We start from the raw sequence: 21,299 nt of genomic DNA, 5'->3' as shown, positions 1-21,299 counted from the left end.
CCAAGTGCTTCTTTCAAGGCGGAAGGAACACCGCACTGCCCAAATTTTGCAAGTAGCTACGTCCAGTCACAAATATATATATATATATAAAAAAATTGCATTAAAATCTGTAGTTGGAGTTAGCACAATATGTTGCGGTAAAACCTCGGTAATTTGGACTTCGAACAGGAAGGATGTCTGGATTTATGAACAGCCCCCAAAACCTGCCACAAAACTATTTGCATCATAGGAGATTTATTTGGTGAAAAGCTGGGGGGGGGGGAGTGATAGTCGTTATAATTATAGAGGTGACAAATGCGTGGTAAAGACGTTTTTTCACAGTTTCGTCAGTTGCCTTGTAATGCGCACACTGTCGAAATGTCAATGCAGAACTGCTTAAAAATGATAAAAGGCCTCTGCACCCTCCTTCACGGTGCGACGTAGTAGCAGTGGGGCCTCCTAAGCGGCGTTGCCTTATGTGAAGGGGCTTCATCGCACAAACTGCAAATAGCACATGAGCGCAAGGTTTCGCTGCACAGGGAAAAACAGGAGAACTGCGGGGACGGAAATCCATCACTTCTGGACGGTGAGACGCCTTGGAAAATAAAAATACCAGTGCTGTGCTAACCATAGCGTCCGAAACTGCGCAAAACTTTATTTGGCTGGCTGGCCAATGTGCGGCAGTTTGTCAAGTAGAAACTTCGTAACTTTTGTGCGTGCAACCCCAAATGAGTTTACTACTCCGTTTCATGCATAGCAGTCGAACGCTGTGGAGGCTGCACAAATCGTGCACCTGCAAAACTATATTACTTCACCAAGTATCATTCATTCTCCTCAACGTCTGTGCAACTGTTTGGATGACAACAAAAACTGGTATAAAACGAAGTGCCAGCATTGGGAATCGGGTCGAAGCTGCAAGGCACTCAGTGTTTAGGCCTAAACACTGAAAATTTTCAGTGTTTACTTTTTAGACTGATGAGTGATTAGCTGTACCAGCTGTGTATCATACCCCCATATGCCGTTCTCGAAGTCTTGACTGCAGGACGAAAAAGTGGCAGAGAGGTAAAAAGAAGAGCATGAGGTTGCCAGTCACGGTACTTGAGACTTATCGCAATAAAATTTTTATTAGTGTTTTTTTTTTTTTGAGGAAGTGAAATTGCGCTGCAACTGACTTGCTTCTGGGTGGACACATTAATCACGCCATGAGAGAACGGAGGAAGGTAGGTGTGAGAGAAAGAGGTGCCGGAGTGGAGGTCTCCGGAATAATTTCGACCACCTGGGGATCTTCGGGAACCAACATTGCACAGCACACGGGCGCCTTTGCATTGCGCCACCATCGAAACACTGCTGCCGCGATCTGGTACAAAGTATGCCTGTGTTCACTTTGGTTGTACAGCAAACTACGTTTGGATGTGGATTCAGCCTGCGCTAACAGGCGTGCCGGCTTCGGCAGTGTTTACTGCGATGCACGGAACTCGGCATAGAAATTGAATATTGTGTACGGTGTAATGTAGCGCAGCATTTGGGTAATTTGTGATTACACCTGTGCTGGCAGTCAGTGCAGCTTGGGCACCTAGAAATATTGTGCGCTTCAGTAATTCGTGGATGCAGTGTAACATATGTACTGCAACAACGCTTCTCTGCTCTGAAGTGTGATGGCACTTGCATCTCTCAAACCCATACTTCGCTCTTTGAGCATTTATTTATTGATCAAGAATGTGCAGAAATGTGCACGATAAACATTTTTTTTTTTTTAGCTTTACTGTCCTTTGCTCGCAAAGGACAGGGTTAATTGGAGAGACATGGGAGAGGCCTTTGCCCTGCAGTGGGCGTAGCCAGGCTGATGATGATGACGATGAATGGTGACCTGTGCAGTAAATTAATGTATTCTTTATACTGTTTATTACCCACACACCTTCACCAGAAACGACAAGAAAAAAAACAAAAGACCACTCTCAGTGAGCAACACCTTTATATTCTTAACAATGCCGCACACATGGGGAACATTATGTGCATGAAACTGGAAATGGGAAGACTTAACAATAACGACTGCAATCTCAACAAAACGTGCAAGCTTTCCAGCACTGCAACTCTCTACAGGTCAACACAGCTTGCTGGCTGGCTGTCCAGATGAACAACTCTGCTGCAGTCTGTGCACAAGCGCGAAGTGGAGCTTTACATGACCACAAAAATACGTGTTACTACAACCGGTTTCCCTGCTGTTGACAAACTAGAATCTACGACGACAGAGCAACAACGTGTATTGCCACAGTTGAAAATATTGTGGTGCAAGCAGCACTGCTCTCACTGTCACAATGGCGCATGCAACATGCAGGCAGCACCGCAAACTGCCAACAGTGCTTGTCCGGGCTGGGCACACTTGAGCGAGTTAAAAAGTACTTGACTGCCTACATCACCAGGTGTCAAGCCATAGAGTTAATAGACACCTTTAGTGTACCGTGTACCTTGTTGCCGTTACCAGAGTAACGGGAACCCGCGCGCAGCCAATGTGCATGCGCAAATCGCCTTGACAGCACCAGATGGCGCCAGTTACCCAGGAGCACCGCGCACTCCTGCAGCATCGAGACCAATCAGCGCACTCTCACCAGTGGTGGGCGGGCTCGTGGTACTCCGGTAACGGTAGCACGGTACACTAAAGGTGTCTAATACAGACCTTCCCAGTAAGGGCTCCCTGGACAGTGGTGGAAGCAGTAGCGGAACCGGCTTGCGACAGCCCAGAAGGGAGCTGTTTAAATATCTCCTCATCGATGGAGAGGTCTACATACTCACTCTAGAGTGAGAGAGACACCCTATCCATACTGTTGCTAACCGCAACGGCAGCCATTATGGCAACGAGTCGCAATAGCCTACCGCTCCGACGCTGATCAAATGCCTGGCATACTAATATGACATCGTCTACATTAAATCATGCGATTCCCGCCTGTACCATAGTCACTGCTACGTGGCAGCATTTTTGCAATGTTCTCTCAAGATCAGGGTGCTCAGAAGTACAAGACTATCCCCTTAAAGGGACTTTGAAAGGGGCTCTCAATAAAGGTGCGATGCCTGAAGGGATCAAACCAACAGGTGTCCCTGAACAGAACAGCAGCATGTGACAAAGAGGGCGCGAGCACAAAAATGTCACCGGGAAGGACTCGCCAACTTTCACGTCGCCACAGACTCGCCAACTTTCACGTCGCCACGGACTCGCCACTTTCAGTAGAGTTTACATGCTCTACTCGGGAGGCGTTTCGAACCCCTTTATATAGATTTCAATACTTCACAAAGCAGGAAGTTGTTAATTTTGCGCCTTTTCGAGCAAGTATTCTAGGTGGTACAGATTGCACTGCAGGCGGTTAGCAAAGCCTTCTTTCCGCATTCTTCCAAAACTTCGTGTCAAAACAGTTGTGGATGGTACTGCCAGCCTGTCGATCTACACGCTGCAAGTAGCATTAATGGCGCTGGGTGCATACAAGGCAGTTGTTCCACTGCTCCAGCAGATCAATGCATTGCCCAGAACATGCCTGCCCCACAGTGGCGCACATGTCACACAATACCAGTTCCAAAGGAACTACAATACACTGCTGCCTCTTGCATACATTAGCAGTACCCAGTCCAACATGCCTACCACAAAGACACGTAACTAGACTTTGAACAATCCACAATTCCCAAGGGTGCCCAGCGCAGGACTATATAGTCGGCACAAAACTAGGAGCTAGCACCGAGACGAGGAGCACAAAGCAATAACAACCTAGACTAAAGTGCTCAATGTTACATCTGGAACAATGTCGGTGCTTTTATATCACCAAAACTTTGCAGACAGACTTTTCGTCGAGACTCAAGCCTGCCTCAAAGTTTTCAACATCACCAGACAGTTTGAGAACAGACACACTCCTCGATTCACCATAGACCACTTCTGCACACTCGCACATCCGTAATCACTTCAAGCTGTGGGTCCACCCTCAACTTAAGAAAAATAAACAGCACCAGGGAGAGATCGTGATCAACTTGCATTCCTTCTCCTTTGACATAACAGCAAAAAAATATATCTTCAGGTCACAGGGCAAGCAAAACATGCACAAATCTTATGGCAAAAATGCGGACATTCGACAAACCCTTGCAGAAGCGAAATGAATAATCAGCCGTGCATGGCTAATGGCAAAATTAGGGTTGGCCAACCCTCAACTGATCACAGCGCCAAATGCTGCGTTTGACTCAAGCAAGCGGCAAACAGCATTTTGCTAATCTCAGCTGTCTTGCCACATGCCATTTAGGTCAGGGCCTTGCATATTTGACCGTCACCAAATTGAACTGGCAAAATGAAATCCCATCACTTGCGAAACCAAAACAAAAAGCAAACAAAAAGACATCACAGAGATTGCTTCCTTTTTAGTACACACTCCTGAGCGCATGCTTTCATCAGAACAACACGCAGCAGTGGCGCTCGTCAAAGAGCGGCAAACTGCACCACCACAACCTTCCATGCCATCGACCTTCCCTCCAGAAGACGGCCCCGCCAAACGAAGCAAGCGAAGGGCCAGCACCTACGCCTTCTCTCGCAAAAGGAGAAAACAAAAAACAGACAAGACATGACTGAGAATTTAACCGGTGTCGGTGTAAGGAACAGTGTGAGAAAAAAGAACGAGACACGCAACAACAAGCAACGCGCAGATCGGCACAAAACATGTCGGCTGGCCGCAAAAGACTAGCAGCTTCTTAGCATGCCTCCTGCTGCGCTTCCTCGGCCAACTGGTAGTACTTGTTGGCCAGGCGCCCTTTCATGGCGGCCGTGGCGGCTGTCGCTGCTTCCTGGTACAACTCCCCTGGAAGAAGAAATAAGAGCGGATAAGACAGCTACAGCAGTAGCAAAGAACAACAGTCCACGGCCTGCCTGCAGTGTGCTTTATTACTCTGCTGACCAACTGAAGAAGAAAACAAAATCAACGTTACAATGTTTCTCAGAAAATCGGGAAATAAATACACATAATGTTTACTACATTCGAATCGGAGCGAAAGCACAGATTTGTGCTATGTAGAAGATGACGGTGAGCAGGCAGCGCCGTGGGACAGAGTAGATGGAAGTTGATGAAGACGACGCTCTCCAATGCGCAGCGCAAGAGTGTGGTGCAGTTTACCACTAGGCGTGTTGGCTGCCACCATAGCCTATAGTGGTCTCGCTGAGCGGCCCTTAAAGGAGATCTGTTCACACAGCTGCGGGCTCGACCGCCAGTCATGGATATTGATTCAATTTCTTTGTCTATTTTTCATTGCTTGACCTCTTAACTCAGCTGAAGGTCAAATTTACATGGTTCGAGATTTAAGCCCGAAGTCCCATAGTGAAGCTTTCGCTTCAAAATTCTTCGGATTATAATTTCATCTTGTGATTAGCTCTGTTTAGGTAACCTGAAAGGCTTTAATGACACACTTCAATAAAATCTTGTTAATTTGGAAGACTCGATCAATCGGACAACCCGTCTGGTCCGATCAAACTTCTGTGCCATTTTGTATTATGAAAATCGTGTTAGTGTTAAATCAGAGGGATCTGGCCGTGACTCGACTCATCCAGACAGCCGGCAGAGCTCACACGTGCACGGGGCCTGGCGATTGGCCGACAATGGTAGTGGGTGGGCGACTCGGAAGCCCGGCCACAATAACACTACTGGTGCTGATGTCCAAACGTAGAGGCGCCATACTCTTTGCTATGACCAGGTTATGCAAATCTTCACATGCAGGACTGTCTGATCACTGGCCAATGCGATAAAGTGCTGATAATGTGACAATACTGACTCAGTTCTGTGCGCACCCTGGTTCCATTATAACCACCTAATGTGACAGTCGTCAACTTTGAGCTGCAACAGTGGTGAAAACTCTCTGAAGCTCAATATTTTGCATACTTTAAAACATCAAAAGCCCATGACCAAACAAGTCAATGAAGACGGGTGCTCGTGACAAAGGTATTAAGGAGTCGAGGGCACCGACCAGCTGTGGCTGGGTCCTTCTCGAGGCCGTTCCCTCCCTCCAGGTACAGCTCAGCCTGCCGGGCCAGCAGCAGGTATGGAGGGTCGTCCATGCAGCCATCGTACTCGCCCCCCTCGTCGTTATCCGTCGTGGTCACCGCCAGGTTGTACCACATCACCGCCTCCGCCCAGTTGCGCTGCCTGCACGACAGCCACCAACAACGTTTCCTTCCGCTCACAGCCACCCGGAAGAGAAGCGGAGCGAGGCGGCATACTTGTGAGAGCCAAGACCTTGGCCCGAGTCCAATGCCTTGGCCAGGGCAATCATGGAGCCCCGGTCTCCGGCCCGCGCAGCTTGCTCCAGGTACTCGACACCCTTTGACATGTTCTCGTCCGTCTCCTGCAAACCACACGCAACACTGTTCACTAATTTCTCGACTCAAAGGTCCTTTCACGCCACGATAATGCAGGCTCCCCATCAGACATGCAGTGCGATTCCTAAAATCCTTTAGACTTCGTGCTCCTTATTTTGAGCCATGACACTGATTGGAGGAATGCCGTAGTTCTCACCGGCAGCGTCCAGTCCTCAAGAAGGTCGTGGGGCAGTCCCAGGTGCACCTTGGACAGCACGAGCAAGGCCTCCAGAACGCCACAACGAGCTGCTTGCTCCAAATGGAACATGGCTGCTTGCTGGTCGTACCTGGGTTTAACAAGTCAGAAGGGTGGTAGGTTGGCTTTAATTGAACTAAAAAACAACACTGTGGTAAACCAATGAAATGGGCTTGTGTCCCACTCAGTGACTGAATGCTAGGCTCCTAAATGGTACGTCTTCGCAGCTGGCTAGCACAAACCTTACTGATCGGTGCAGATGGTTTTAGTGTCATAAAAACGACGGAATCTTACACAGCACAAATCTTGCACTATTAATGCTTTTTACTATAAGTGACAGCCTGATTGTTCTGATGTAACTACATATAGTAACTAGAAAAATATTTGCTGCTGATGTGCTGACATTCAGGGTGCATAAGCGGCTGCGGCCATAGAACGTGCCAAGCACAGGTGGGAGTGTCATCCAGAGAAGTGCCACCTGCAGGGGCGCAGTGCGATATATGAAATGTTCTGGGAAACAGGAGTTCGATAAACGCGTATAACATTGCTATATCTTTGCATGAGATTTCGAACGAGCTATTTGGACAGTTCGATATAAGCAACAATACTGTATATCTTGGATCGACTGTAGTTTACAATACTTGCTTCTTTTAGGAACCTACAGGTGTATGATGAATCTATAATTGAATTTTTTCCAAAGAACACGCCAGGCTCGAAAGGAATGGAATCGCTGTTTAACCACATAAAATGGTAATGTCATAATTAGTCAAGTTTCGCGCATGGAAACAAAATGTTGCTCACTGCAACCCCATCTCTGCATACACGAGAGACAGGTTTGTCTTGTTTCACAAGTGTGAAGCTGTGTATCACGTGTGTGCACATCCAAAGCAAGAATGGCATAGACTCGTTTTGACGAAGTGTTCTTTGTATCTGCATGACAGCCACTTTCCCAAAATCAGCTTTATGTACCAAAGTTTCAATGCTTTCTTTTTTTTTTGTTTCTGCCTTTTGAAACGCCTTCATTCCCTAACCTTTTGTGTGAACAGCAGCAGTGTTCTGTTTATTCTTCTGTAACCACTCCTACTTTACCAGCCAAAGGGCAGGCAGCAGCATAATTAAAAGTAGTCGTTAACTACATTACCCCATGCAGTCAGCCGTTTAGCTCTCAGCATACCGCATGCTGACTCCATTAAAAAATAAAAATGGCTGCGGCTTAGCTCAGCTAAGCCCGGTTATGGAAGCGAAAGCCTTGTTATGCGTGGTTATGTGGAGTTGCTAAGCCAGGTTGGACTCAACCTCTTCGTCCATCACCGAAGCCGAAGTCATGGTGGAGGCAGATGCAGCAGTGGCTACCTCCAAAGCTCTTCGCTGCCGTTTTTTGGCATCCTTCAACCGCCGCTGAGCCGGTCGACGCTCCCATTCTTTGACAGTCTCCACTGCTAGTTTGGCATGTTTAACTTCCCTACCTCTAGCTAAATACTTAGCATGGTTTGGTTTGTGAGGGTTTAACGTCCCAAAGCGACTCAGGCCACGAGGGATGCCGAAGTGAGTGACGCCTGAAGTTTTTAGAGCTCACACTCCAAACACAAAAACAAAATTGAACAGTTTCATCACCATATATTCCGCTGACCGGGTTGGTATACTCGCTGTTCGCGGGAAGAGTGTTTGTTTGTTTTATGAGGTTTAACATCCCAAAAGAGACTCGGGTTATGCAGGGACACCGCAGTGGAGGACTTGACCACCATTTCGGCCACCCGGGGTTCTTTAACGTGCACTGCCATCGCACAGTACACGGGCCTCTAGCATTTTGCCTCCATTGAAATGCGACCACTGCGACCAGGATCGAACCCGCGCCTTTTGGGTCAGCAGCCGAGCGCCATAACCACTGAGCCACCATAACAGGGGGAGACTTAGCATGACTGGCAATGTTGATGACCAGACTCAGCCCGTCGTCTACGAGACCGTCCCGACAGCGTAGATATGTTGAGTGTACAGTTGTCCACAGACCTGTTTAGACAGTGCCGGCCGACTCGCTTCGTCCATAGCTAGAAACTGCGAGGCGGTAGTGTGCACGCATGTGATAGCAGCGCAGTCTCCCTTTCAAGTGAAAGGCGAGTCAAGTGGTTAGTCACGTGGACACAGCTGGCAAGGTGGCGGTCGGTGCAGCAGCGGTGGAGCGTGGCTGCAAGTCATGTGGTAAGTCACGCGGCTGACGCACCTCCACTCTTCCACTTGAAGGTCAAATGTACCGCGCCGATGACCTTAACTCGACGAGGCTAGTAAAGCTTTCGCTTTAGTAAGAAGAAAAGCCCTTGCAAAGGTGCGCCACGGTCGGCTGGGAGCACTCACTTGCCCTCCGGGTGGGTGGTGTCCCCGAAGCGGCCGTTCTCGTGGCACTTGGCCATCTCCAGGTGGATCTGGCCCAGGATGGAGCGCTGGGACTCGTGCAGGGGCCGCCCCAGCTGCTGCCTGGCCAGATGCCGCAGCTGCACCTCGTCCAGCACCGACGAGGGCCGCGCACGCTGCGCCACCAGCCGCTGGAACTCGGCACGGTCGTGCTCCTGAAACCACAACCGCCCAGTGCAGACACATAAGACCTGGATCCAGCCATGCAGGAGACACGGGTGTGCTACGGTGCTCCATGTGGACAAGATATCACTAACAACTCCGTCTGCGATCCCCTGCGGACTCGAACCATCCGTCAGATACAACCCAAGCAGCACAGGTAATCGGCCCAATACTGGTAACGGATGGCTTCACTCTGCTTCCTTGTAGCCCCAACTTTTGCCAATATATTGCCAGTATTGGGCCCATTAGCTGTGCTGTTGGAGAATGGACATCTGCTTTGGTACGCTTCTGCCACAGCCAAGAGGGGTGGGGGGGATGAGAAAAAATATGCGGACATACCGCCCACACTAAGGTTTATGGTAGGACATGCCATCTCAGGCCACCTAGCAAGCATTATGCGTCTACTCTTCCAGGGATGATTTTGCCGCCGCAGTGGCTCAGTGGTTATGGTGCTTGGCTGCTGACCCAAAATACGCGGGTTCGATCCCGGTCGCGGTGGTTGAATTTCTTTGGAGGAGAAATTCTAGAGGCCCGTGTACTGTGTGATGTCAGTGCACATTAAAGAACCCCAGGTGGTGGAAATTTCCGGAGCCCTCCACTACGGCGTCTCTCATAGCCTTAGTCGCTTTGGAACGTTACACTCCATAAACCATCTCGATGACTGAGGCACTCATGGCCAAGAGGCCCAATCCCCACAAAGTGAAACCTATCCTGGCCGAGTCTTCCAAGTGCACAAAAATGCTTCCGTGAAAGGAGGCGCAAATGCACTCACGTCTCCGATGGTGCTACTCTCGGAGTCGTAGCGCTGGCGCCGTTTGAGGCGGGCGGGCACGGCACTGGGCCGCTCTGCGCCATTCAGGTGCTGGCCGTTGGCAGGCAGGTGTCCGTTGGTGATCTGGTGCTGCAGGGTCTCGGTGTCCTCAGAGTCGCTGCCGAGCTCCAGGTCGTGCGAGTAGTCCTCCAGGGTGTCCTCACTGCCGCTGCTCAGGCTGCGGAAGCCACTGTCCTGTTGCTGCAGCTGCAAGAGGCCGCAAGTGGCGCGAGATGGAAACCACAAAGCTGACGGCCACTAATTTTACAAAAGATCTCCGTTATTACACGGACTATTACGCTACTGCACTGATCACCTGAACTATCCGTTACAATCCCACTATTACAGAAGGCCTGCCAACTAAAAGGATGACTATGCACACAGACAGGTTGGCCACACTCACCACCGGGGGTGCGTTGTGCTCATGTGAGAAGTCTGGGGGGCTGCTGTAAGTGCGAATGCGGTGCTTGGGGGGCCCAAAGGCTTCCGCCAAGTGGCTTCGCTCGTACTCAGACATGCCCACACACAGCTCTTCGTGCCCACGCAGCCGTGTCTTGGCCCCCTGGGCTGCAACGAGAGCTGGCGTCATCCAATACCCGCACGCAAGAACGTACACACCAGTGCACCCTCCCATGAAGAGCAGCATGCAGCTAGTAGTCAACCAATATATGAACACTCCCCGAAGGGTTTAGTCAAACACCCGTCCCAAGATAACAACTCCACCAGAGTGGATGTATAGGGTCGGTCAAATGTCCCCAGGCCACAAGGTCAGCTTTTGAGCCTCGTAGTGGGGCATCTACGATACCCCCCAAACTAAAAATCTCTGGAAGGTGAGGAGGAGCCTTATCCTCACCCCTGAGGGCTTTGGCGGTTGCATATGCGCTGGAAGTCCATGACTGGACTGTTTAAAAGCGGACCCTGTGGCCTGGGAACTTTTGGACAACCCTGCGCATACATAACAAAACTTCGTGGGCACTCCCCCATGTTCACCCATTCAGTCTTTTAACAGTGGTAATTCACATGCACTTCTGCCCAAGTGGAGAAGTGAGAAACAGATCCCATGGGAGAATAAAAAACTGAGCCCCTTCAAGTGCTGTAGTGACGACCATCATCGATGCTCTACTGTGTTCACCAGAGTAGCGGCAGTTACTTGACCATTTGCATGGCTACAGCATTCAGTGTCATTTTAGGATGATTGCGCCTATGCATTAATAAAAGAAAGCCAGACCTACACTGCTTGAAAATGATCTAAGCATTTCCTACACTTCACATGCCTATATATAACATGTGGTATGTAGTATTCCAAAAAATTAGCAAGTTTTATGCATGAGTTTAGGCTTTAAGGCCACAGCCACACAGTAAACACATAAGACCATTTATTTTGCAATAACGTAAAGCTCACTAAACTTACCATTCCTCGTTAGCCCACGATTACACTAGTACCACTCTCGTGTAAATCGTAGTTAGGTGCATTTTCATGAAAGAACAACAAAAACGAGCAAAGTAATGATCTTTGCTGCTCTGACACGCCAGCCTTGAATTGACATCTGATGGTGAATGCACCAGTGTGAGGTTGTGACCACCTACCAATGCAGAATGAAATGAACTGCCCCTTTTATGCCTAAGCAATGAAAATAATTGGTAAAATTTACGGGCATCTTGTACGGGCACTATATTGTAACTATGGTCCCCAGTTGCCGAAATGTGAAAGAAATGGTTGATTTATTATGGAAATGCGAGTACTGAATAAAAATCAGCAAATTATGGTAGCTGCCAAATGTAGGAGAACTAAACTGAGCACAAATACAAAGGTGCATATGACGGATCAACAAAAAGTTAAAAACTGTTTCATCACTCGCCAGTGCAACAGTATGACTGCAGAAATTTTAAACTTTATGCTGCCAGGGTTAGCTTTTGCAGTGAGTTATGTTCAAGCTGACCTCCTGCATCTCGAGCAGCTGGTTCTTCACCTTGCTTAGAAAAATATGCAGGAAAAGAATGTTTCTGAAACCTGGGGGAACTAATAAAACACCTGCGAGTATTAATGAACACTACTCCCATTTCATGCCGCAGATTACAGGGTTAAGCAACACCCATCCACGAGCAACCACACACATTTCACGACAGTCGCCCCCTGCCGAGACACTTGCCGATGGCAGAGGCAGGTGTGCCGACCAGCTTTTCGCTGGGCGCCAGGTCGAACGGGGAGAGGCCGAGGCCGGTGCAGACGCAGTTGCACGTGTGTGATCGGAAGAACAGTGCCATCCCGCGTATGCCGAGGTTGCCATCGCCGTAGTCGGAGCCATGTGCAGTGTGGATCTGGGGATCCGTGTACAGGTCGCCCACTCCCTGGATGTCCACGACGAGCAGTTCGTGCCCCGAACGCTCAAAGGTGAAGTGGACGCCTGCAACAATTTGAAGGTGGATTCTTTCCGGTTAAAAAAAAAATCTTGAATTTTCCAATAACACGCCAGACCGTTCAAAATCTGGCATGGTGTAAACATTTGCACGATGTCTGTCATTTGATTACGCGCTCAACACAAAAATGCCACACAAGTAGAGTTATGCAAATTCCCAATTATTGCCACACCCTTTTACACTACTGCTAACACTGTCGCAAGATGCTCGAACTGGCTATGATAATTATAAGAGCGTTAGTTACTCATCCAGTTTCGAGATTTCATGGGGTCTGCTACCACCCAGAGATCACAGTGCCATCTGTGGCAGCACCTAGAAAACAGCACATCTTGCACTGAGACTTGTAGCGCCATCTACAATAGCATTGTAGAAACAACCACCTGCCGCGTGCCAATGATATACAAATTCGTATTCCCATTGGTGTACCTCCCTTTAATCTCATTCATATCAATTCTAGTAAACCAAACAGCTAACGCTCGTTACTTCAACGCCTTCCAGACGGTGACAGCCTTTTTTTCTACATCAATTAACATTTGAGTGCAAGTAGGCCTCCCTTTTCGTTACTTCTTCAGCAAACATTTTAAACTAGTTTTTAAGCATGCAGAGAATGCCTAATATATTCAATGAAATTTCACAGGAGTGCTCAAAACACGAATAAAATTAAACTTTAGCTACTGAAAGCAACGAAGAAAAGGTCACAGCTGGTGGCAAGATAACGAGGCATAGACCACCTCCTGAGTCTTTCTAGGAGTGGTTTGGTTTGGTTTATAGGGTTTAACGTCCCAAAGCGACTCAGGATATGAGAGACGCCGTAGTGAAGGGCTAGGAGTGTTATCACAGTTCCTCAATTTCCAATTTCATAGCTAGAAGCAGTATTTGTTGTACCAAAAAAAGGGGGTGTAGGAAGCATGTAACCTACGTGTGGAGTGAGTCGTGTGGCCTGGGAGCTGATGAAGCCAGAGTTGGAGTTTGTGGGGACGCCTTCGTCCCCTGCGTTCGCTTTCCCGCATTGCACACCCCACTGTTGTTAGCTCCTCCGAAACGCGCTCTTCTGTTTTGGTTACTTTAACTAACAGGGGAGGGCGCTCGCGTCGTAGCGACACCAGCGCCACGGATGGCGTTTTGCTGCGCGCGCGCGGGGGATAGCTGGCTCTCTTCTCCCTGGGACAGGATAGCGTGTGGACGTTCACGCGCAAAGCTCCGCTCTGTGCCGCGGGCCTCTCGTGGTTGGAACTTACTCCCGCCACCTCGTCCTGTCGGGCCTCGGAGCTTCCCTTTGCCCTAGCGTGGGCGGACGTTCGCTCGTAGCCGTGCTGGTGAGTCGGACATCCTAGATTCCTCAGTGTATTTTGTTGCTAGCTGGCGTTATTGTTGTTATAGCAATAAATGCCTTGTTTGTGTCAGCCAGTGTGTCGTTCCTTTGTTCCCGTAGAGCACGGCCCGCCGTGGTCGGCGTGCGCTCAGTAGCGTACGCGACCACGGGGTGGGGTCCGCGCGGTTTTGAACTGAGTCAGCCGCGCTTAAACGGGGAATACGCATTTATCCCCCCATTTCAACCCCACAAGTTGTACTTGATGTAACTCCCTTCGATGAAGTGCTCCATGTGGTAGAGGGGGCTGCCTGGCCGCTCCACGAACTCAATGATCGATACCTGGAATATGTCCACCTACACGCCACAGGGGCACCGCCGTCAGACCCCCTTCTACTGCTACTGTCCGGCCACACATGCAGCAAAATTCATTTACAAAACGCATTAGAGAGCTGGCAATATATCAGTAGCTGAACTCCAAGACATGCTTCTTTGAGATAAGTAAGCGCCAAAAAAAAGACAAACACAAGGCATTAGGACGACGACACAACTTAGAAGAGCGCTACGACAGCTAAAAGTTCAGCTTGAGGGACAGAATAAAACAATTCATCAAGGGAAAATGCGTAACTGACCTGGCGACTGTCCTGAAGGTAACCTGACACATTTTGGGACTTCCTTGTCTCGAAGGGATCATCTACATTGATCAACGTGAGAGTGTCAGATTACCTTCAGAACAATCGCCAGGTCAGTTACACATTTTCCGTTGATGTTGAAGATTTGTTTTATTCTGTCCCTCAAGCCGAACTTCTAGTTGTTGTAGCACTCTTCTGTGTTGTGTCATCATCCTTTCATCTTGTGTTGGTCTTTTTTTGGTGCTTACCTATCTCAAAGAATATATAACCAACTAGCCCACCACCAAGTTTTACTAATGTAATGTCACAGACATGGAGTTCAGCAGTGCATGTAACACCAAGAAACGGAAATCTTGGGAGCAACAAAGAATCTGGTGCTGTGATGAAGTGTGAATAAATTCGCAGAGACTTCGTGACTGCAGCTGGTGCATTATACTAGCACATATAAACCTTTGGTTGCTGGGACAGTGACTAAAGCGGTACTAGACCATTAAAGTGCGCGTGCCAACGGGGCACACCCACCCACCTTCTTGGGAGGATTGTGCCGGTTGAACTCCTCGGCCCACAGCTTGGCATCCATCTGCAGCCGGACATCGTCGAAGTAGGTGCTGCGCTCCACGGGCTCCAGGTACCGCTTGGCCACATAGTTGGAGGCATGCGCCCAGTTCTGGGCTGGCGCAAAGCTCGACAGCTTCTTCCTGTTTGCACGCACACGGATAGACGACAAAAAATGAGTGCCCACAGTTTCCTGCAATGCTTGTAGACTCTCTCTGTTTTACAAACACTGCTCTAGTTGCTGAAGCATAATTCAAAGGCACAATGACATCGCGAGTGACCAGTGGAGCTGTTGAGACCTGCGACAGGTCCAGAACGGTGTTTTACAAGCTCAGCAAATTAAGTAGGGAAGTGTTCCCTAATGCTCAAAATTCAGAGCCCCATTTTCCGACAAAGTAACTGCATATTTCTGGCAAGAAGTGTACCACTTTACGGTGTGTAAGAACAGCTAATGTGCAGCAAACAGACTGGGCATTGAATCCAAAATCCGAATACAATTGGAATAACATAGTCCCTCTATTCGCAAGTATTTCAGCTGCTCACAGCATAGCTTGAATACGTGTGTGCCTGAGCTGTGCAGTTGAACCACAACAAAATGGACAGTTCAGCTAGTTGGTACATCATTGCAGGTGCTACAGCACAAAAGGACAAAAGATGAAGAGAAGAGTGAAGACCATTCATCCATGTGGTCTTAGTCTTTTATCCTTTTGTGCTGCGCCACCTGCAATGTTCATTTCTGCAATGTTACATTTCTTGGATAAAAAGCATACACCCTTGGATAAATAGCAGAACACAGCGAATGATATATAAAGTTGAAATTACTCACATTCTGAAGCATTCTCGCATGGCTCCCCGTCCAAACCCAAATGAAAAAATTACAACTGGTCCTAGCTGGTGCCAGCTGGGACCAGTTCAACTGTGTTATGGAATAATTCCCAGCTGGGACCAGCTGACAATGGGTCCCAGCTGCCCAGTTGGGACCCACTGCCAGTTGGTCCCAATTGGGAATTACTCCATAACCCAGTTCAACTGGTCCCAACAGCTGGGACCCATTCATTGCAAACTGGTCCCAACTGGGACCAGTTGCCAGCTGGTTATGGTTACTACTGGTGCTGTTTTTGCCACAGTGCACCGAGGCTGGTCAAAAGCCGCTCAAAAGGCAGGCAGTGACCCTCCAGTCAGCACACACTGCCCACAGCATGAAAAGTGTCAAAACTATTTATTAGCATGCACTTAGGTGCTTCCAAGCTTCCTGAGGAGAGGTTTTTTCACATCCTAAGTCTTCTCGGTCAGGAGTCCCGGGATGATGGCCACAGTCCCTTCCACATCCACGCCTTTTTGGGAGCCCCACAGCCAGACTGTATCTAAAAATTAAAGAAAAAAACAAACTTTAAAGTCAACGTGCACATTATGCAGCAGTCTTGCTGGCGTATGCCTTCCCAAACTAAATAGTTGGGAAGGGCAGCAACATGAGCAAATGCAAAATTCCAGCCATACATTCCATAAAAATTGTCACACAAGGCACAAATGCAACCGCGAGTTACAAATACAATTGGAATCGCCTGCTGTGTGAAATTTTACAGAGGAAAGGGAAAATGAGATTGTAGAACATTAAAAAATACTATATGCAAGGATATTTAATCTCTTATGGCTATCAATGTACGATACAGCATGCGTGGTAAAAGGGCCAAATAATTCAAAATAAACAGCCATGCTTATTGAAGTAGTGAGCAATCACAGTCATACATTGCCCGACTAGTGCACTGCTCAGCAGACAGTTAACATTTAAAATGGTTGAAAATTTAGCTCAAGATCAGCACTGACCCTTTCTGAGGCCATTCACAATTATGCAGATAATTGAAACAGATGAAATATATTATGACCTACCAAAAACGCTAACAGAAGCAGCCACGGTAGTTCGGCTGGCGGGATGCACCAAAATTAAGCTAACTAGTGTGCACACACATCTGCACTAGTTTTAACCTCACGCCACGGGAAGCAGCAACGAAAACAAGCCAACCTAAATAAAACAGACCAGGTATTTTGCTTCATATTTGCTTGGCCCACGTAATCCACTTTCATGTCCGTGTTTTTGCAGCCTACACGTATTTTTCTATTCCGATCGCAATATGCCCTTAATTTCAGTTCTCTAGTAGGTAAAGGAATTAATACCATTAAGCATGCTTTGGCTTGGTCGAACCAGCGCTACACGTGTTTGACACCCTAGCGCAGCGCGAATTAAGTTCTTGCTGGTGCTGGTTGCTGCGCTTCACTAAAATAACAATCCGCTCAGGCAATTACTCGAACGCCAAAGCGCGCTGAATGTCTGCTTCTGTCTATGCCAGTACGATAGACACGTCACATAGTGTGTACAGTACGTGGTGTTTACATTCCAAACGTGGGCTATGGGGGACGCTATAATGGAGAGCTCGGACTGATTTACTCTACCTTGGATAGTTGAGCGTGCACTGACATCGCACAGTACACAGGCGTTTTTGCATTTCTTAAAAGAAATGCCGCCGCAGGCGGGATTCGCGATTTTAGAATCAGTAGCCGAACGCCAAGTAACTGTCAGAGTGCCGGGTCTTGACACAGGGTTAAAACTTACCGGCTAGTAAGAGGACCTGCGCGACGTAGTAGCCGGTGTCTTCTCCGTCCCCTTCTTTGTCTGTCAAGAAGACCGAGTAGACAGACTTGCCGAAATCCTCTGTTGTCGTCGGGCAAAAGTCTTCAATATCGGACGCTGGCACCACATGCGGCTTCTTGTCGATATCCGCGAGGAATCTTATTAAGGCAAACATGGGGCAAATAATCTAAAACATACCTACAGCTCAGAATATATTAGGGATATCACTAGACCCGACGACAGCCGAGCCGACTCACATGAGAAAATGAACAGCCTTCTTTTTTGTTTGTGCGGTTCAACCCATCCGGGTCCTCCCTAGGTTTGACTCCGCCCCTTAGAAATCCCTGTCCCTAGGGGTAATTCTCTTCCCCTGTCTACGTTTGTTTGTGTTTTTTGTCTAGCTGAAATAATATTTTTTTTTACTATATTTACAAACAATGCATGTCCGAACAATGCTTATTACTTTTATAGAAGCTTTTTACAGTTTTTTTTTTTCATGTAAATTGAATTTGGGCTTTTATTTGTGCATGATCACGTGACTTCATTGTTTTGCACACTTCGATATTCTAACGGTCCTCTCGTGTCCGTTGCAAGGTACATCCACCTTGTCCGTTGTGCGAGCGTCTTCGCTGGTCTTTTAGGCTGTAGGGCTGATTGCACTGTTTTATTACCTCTTTCTGTCGCAGCTCCGTTGAGCTTTCTTTTGGCCGTTGCCATATTCATAGTTCCTAGTAAACAAGCATCTCCGCAGATAAACGACTTAAGCATTGCCCCCCCCCCCCCCCCCCCCCCCCCCCCCCCGATTGATGAGGATAAAATGACTAAAGCGCTATTCTTTTGCGCGCTGTGCTGGTGCTATTTTTTGTTGTTGCCGCAACTGTTAGTGCCGTGTGTCTGGAGATCCTATCAGGCGCGCTTTTCTTGGTTTAGGGCGATGACGTGATGAGCATAGCGCGCAGTTTCGTGCATCGCTTGATGCTATATCGAATTTGATTAATGGGGCTAATAAAATGGCCAACATCCGTGTAAAATCAGGAAAAAAAAATTGAGCGATTGTTCACTCGTATATATATTTTGTTCATTTGCTTGTCATTTCTTCTACCATTAAGCCGGGCAATAAAAACAGTACTTTGACAGAAGCTAATCAGTGATCTCAGCTTCTCCGCGGCTATTTTATTGTTGTGTTAATGTCGCTCGTAGGTGTTCGTGGATCGCTTTACGGGATGTGCGACACTGCGCTGTCCGGCATAGCAACTGATTTCTGCGATCAAAGGGTCGCAACCTTACGCCCCATAGTCATATTTCTAGATCCGATAAAAAATACAACTTATTTACGTCATGTGAAGCCGCGGTGGCTCAGTGGTTAGGGCTTCCGACTGCTGATCCCGAGGGTGCGGGTTCGATCCCGGCCGCGTTTCGATGAAGACGAAACGCAAGGCGCCTTTGTACTGTGCGATGTCATTGCACGTTAAAGAACCCCAGGTGGTCGAAATTCTCCGGAGCCCTCCACTATGGCGTCCCACATATCCTGAGTCGCTTAATGTCGTTAAACCCGATAAACAAACCAACTAACAAATTATTTTGATTACCATCACTTGATGTAAAATCGCCGAAGCAGTTCCGGTTCGTTGTGGGATACCTGACGCGGGAAGTCGCATTCTAAGGTAGATTAATCGCAAATCAATTCTTTGATTATTACATTCATAAGCTGTTGTAAGGCAGGTAGCACTGACGTTTCTTTTTTCTTTTTTGAGTCTATGGGATCAATGCACACTGTCTGAGAATGCTGTTTGTGTTCGTTTTGAATAGGCGGTTGGAGGGGAAAAGCTATGAGAGACGTGTCTGTTTTCTAGCTTACAATTAAGCTGTATTCTGTGAGAAAGAAGCAACACAGAGAAGTCAAGTGAAAGAGGAAAGAAATGAGTGACATATATTTACAAAAACATTTTCTGCACAGTTAGACACGGAAAAGACGTTGAGTAAAAGACATGACACTTTAGACGTAAGAGGCACAACTATTTCTGCCTGAAAACAAACGAAGTGAGTCACCATCTCTCTTGAAGACGGTACTTGTGAGGGTGCCCTTCACCTCAGAAAAAGTGGTCGGGGTGGGGTAAAATGCATAACCCAAGTTGAAAGGAGGAGACAAGCGATGGGGCTCGTGCGATACTTTGGTATGGATATGTGAGCGTTTCTTGCTTACTGGTGTGCCTTTTTTTTGGTCTGTTTTCTCCTGGGCCCATATCTTCGCTCTAATCGCTGTTGGCGTCATTGCAGAGCAGTTCTTTCTTAAAACTCTACTCTGTTCAGTAGCGAGTGGCTTCGCCACCACCGTCAATGACAGCTCGCATTCTGCTTGGCATGGAGCTGTACAGCGAACGACAAAAGCTAGTGTTGGACCTAAGGCGATCCCACTCCTCTTCCACAGCTGTCCAAAGCGCGTCCGCTGAGAGGCTGTGGAGTTGTCGGCGTGCCATAGAAAATTTCATTCTGCCCCAAACATTCTCGATGACGTTGATGTCGGGTGATTGTGGTGGCCAGTCCAGAACTGCCACGCCACGGTCGTCCAGGTAGGCACCGACCTTTCTTGCCTTGTGAATCGGAGAGTTGTCGTGCTGCAGGATAAATTCATTGTCCGGAAATGGTCCTCCGACTAGATACGGCAGCAGCACGTCGTCCAGGATTGAACAGTATGAGTCCGCATTGAAGCGGCCCTGGATTTGAACAAGAGGTCCAAGTCCTTCAGCAGTCATTACGCCCCAGACGCTCACAGCAGAGCGGCCGCTAGCTGCGACCCGCTGGATAAACTCCGGCATGTATCTATAAAAAAAAATTGTATTTCCTTTTTTAAACAAGCAGATGCAGAGTCTGGACTGAGAGTAATGAATACCGAAATGTTCTGACCTCTTAAGATTTTGGCTTGGCACTAACAGGCTGAAACGCAATTGAACTCGTCCCCAGAGTCAAATATACAGCCACCGTGCCTTTCCTGTCATTCCAGTGGTTATCACGGAATATAATACGAAAGGAATGAACAAAGATTCCGGTGGCCGCACATTTTGTCATTTTTGATCTCATTACAATATGGCGCAGGCTACCGATCCCAACTCGCGGGAACGAAACCTGGCCGCGGCGGCCGTGTTAGGAGCGGTCGAAATGTAAAACGCATTTGATGTATGCGATATCATAACATTTTAAAGACCGCTTAGACGGTCAAGGTTCTTTTAGCGCGCTGTTCTATGGCGTCTCACATAGCCTATGTGACATAAGACGTTAAATCTAAAATACAAGCACCAACATAGATCACGATTTATGCCCAGCTTCAGGCAAACATTTCTTCGCTCGTGGGTCCAGCACAACGCTAGTAAATCGGAGATTGTCTTTGGTTTCAAAATTTTCTAAACTCTTTGGCAGGAAGTAAATACGGGATACAGAAACGTATATATAATCTGGGATGAAACCCAAAAATCGTTGCGCTGAAAATATGGCTTGCGAGATGACATTTATTAGCTCAATATTTCCTTTAAAACACGGAAGAAAAAGCGCAACATGAATTATAATTTGAACACATGCTATCATTGAAATTTTTTGAATAGAGTAACAAGCTATCAACATCTTCGTTTCCATATCTGTGCAAAGTTCCTGCGCACTTGCAAGACATGAGAGCTCACGCTAATTATGCTTACCGGCAGTTCTCGGGGCGCCAAACTCGCTGCCTCTGGTCCCATCTTGTTGTAAAGGTGGACTCATCTGTGAAGACGACTTTTCTCCATTCGTTTTCGGTCCACTGCTCATGCTGAAGGGCGAAATTTACGCGCTTTACTTTGTTGGCCGC

General features: G+C 47.9%; 1 protein-coding gene and 1 long non-coding RNA gene across 2 annotated transcripts in view; both read right to left on the bottom strand.

Moving 5' to 3' along the window:
• Positions 1-1,934: 1,934 nt before the first annotated feature.
• LOC149351043 (eukaryotic elongation factor 2 kinase-like) overlaps positions 1,935-21,299 on the bottom strand; it is a 57,912-nt gene continuing 38,547 nt past the window's right edge. The window contains exons 4-12 of the mRNA XM_089580234.1: positions 14,810-14,981; positions 12,075-12,329; positions 10,328-10,491; positions 9,886-10,131; positions 8,895-9,106; positions 6,507-6,636; positions 6,212-6,336; positions 5,959-6,137; positions 1,935-4,802 (exon numbers count right to left, since the gene is read on the bottom strand). Of these exons, the coding sequence (XP_089436360.1) occupies positions 4,696-4,802; positions 5,959-6,137; positions 6,212-6,336; positions 6,507-6,636; positions 8,895-9,106; positions 9,886-10,131; positions 10,328-10,491; positions 12,075-12,329; positions 14,810-14,981 (1,590 nt within the window). The 3' untranslated portion in view covers positions 1,935-4,695. The remainder of the gene's footprint in view (positions 4,803-5,958; positions 6,138-6,211; positions 6,337-6,506; positions 6,637-8,894; positions 9,107-9,885; positions 10,132-10,327; positions 10,492-12,074; positions 12,330-14,809; positions 14,982-21,299) is intronic.
• LOC149351047 (uncharacterized) lies at positions 16,041-17,704 on the bottom strand. The gene is made up of 2 exons (XR_016290491.1): positions 17,447-17,704; positions 16,041-16,202 (listed from the first exon to the last, which is right to left on the bottom strand). It is a non-coding gene; the product is annotated as an uncharacterized LOC149351047 (long non-coding RNA).

The sequence above is a fragment of the Amblyomma mixtum genome, chromosome 3, assembly GCF_055824585.1.
Source record: "Amblyomma mixtum isolate Tamu chromosome 3, ASM5582458v1, whole genome shotgun sequence".
Lineage (NCBI taxonomy): Eukaryota > Metazoa > Arthropoda > Arachnida > Ixodida > Ixodidae > Amblyomma > Amblyomma mixtum.
Note: the sequence above shows the minus strand (reverse complement) of the source record. Positions and strands in the feature narration are given on the sequence as shown.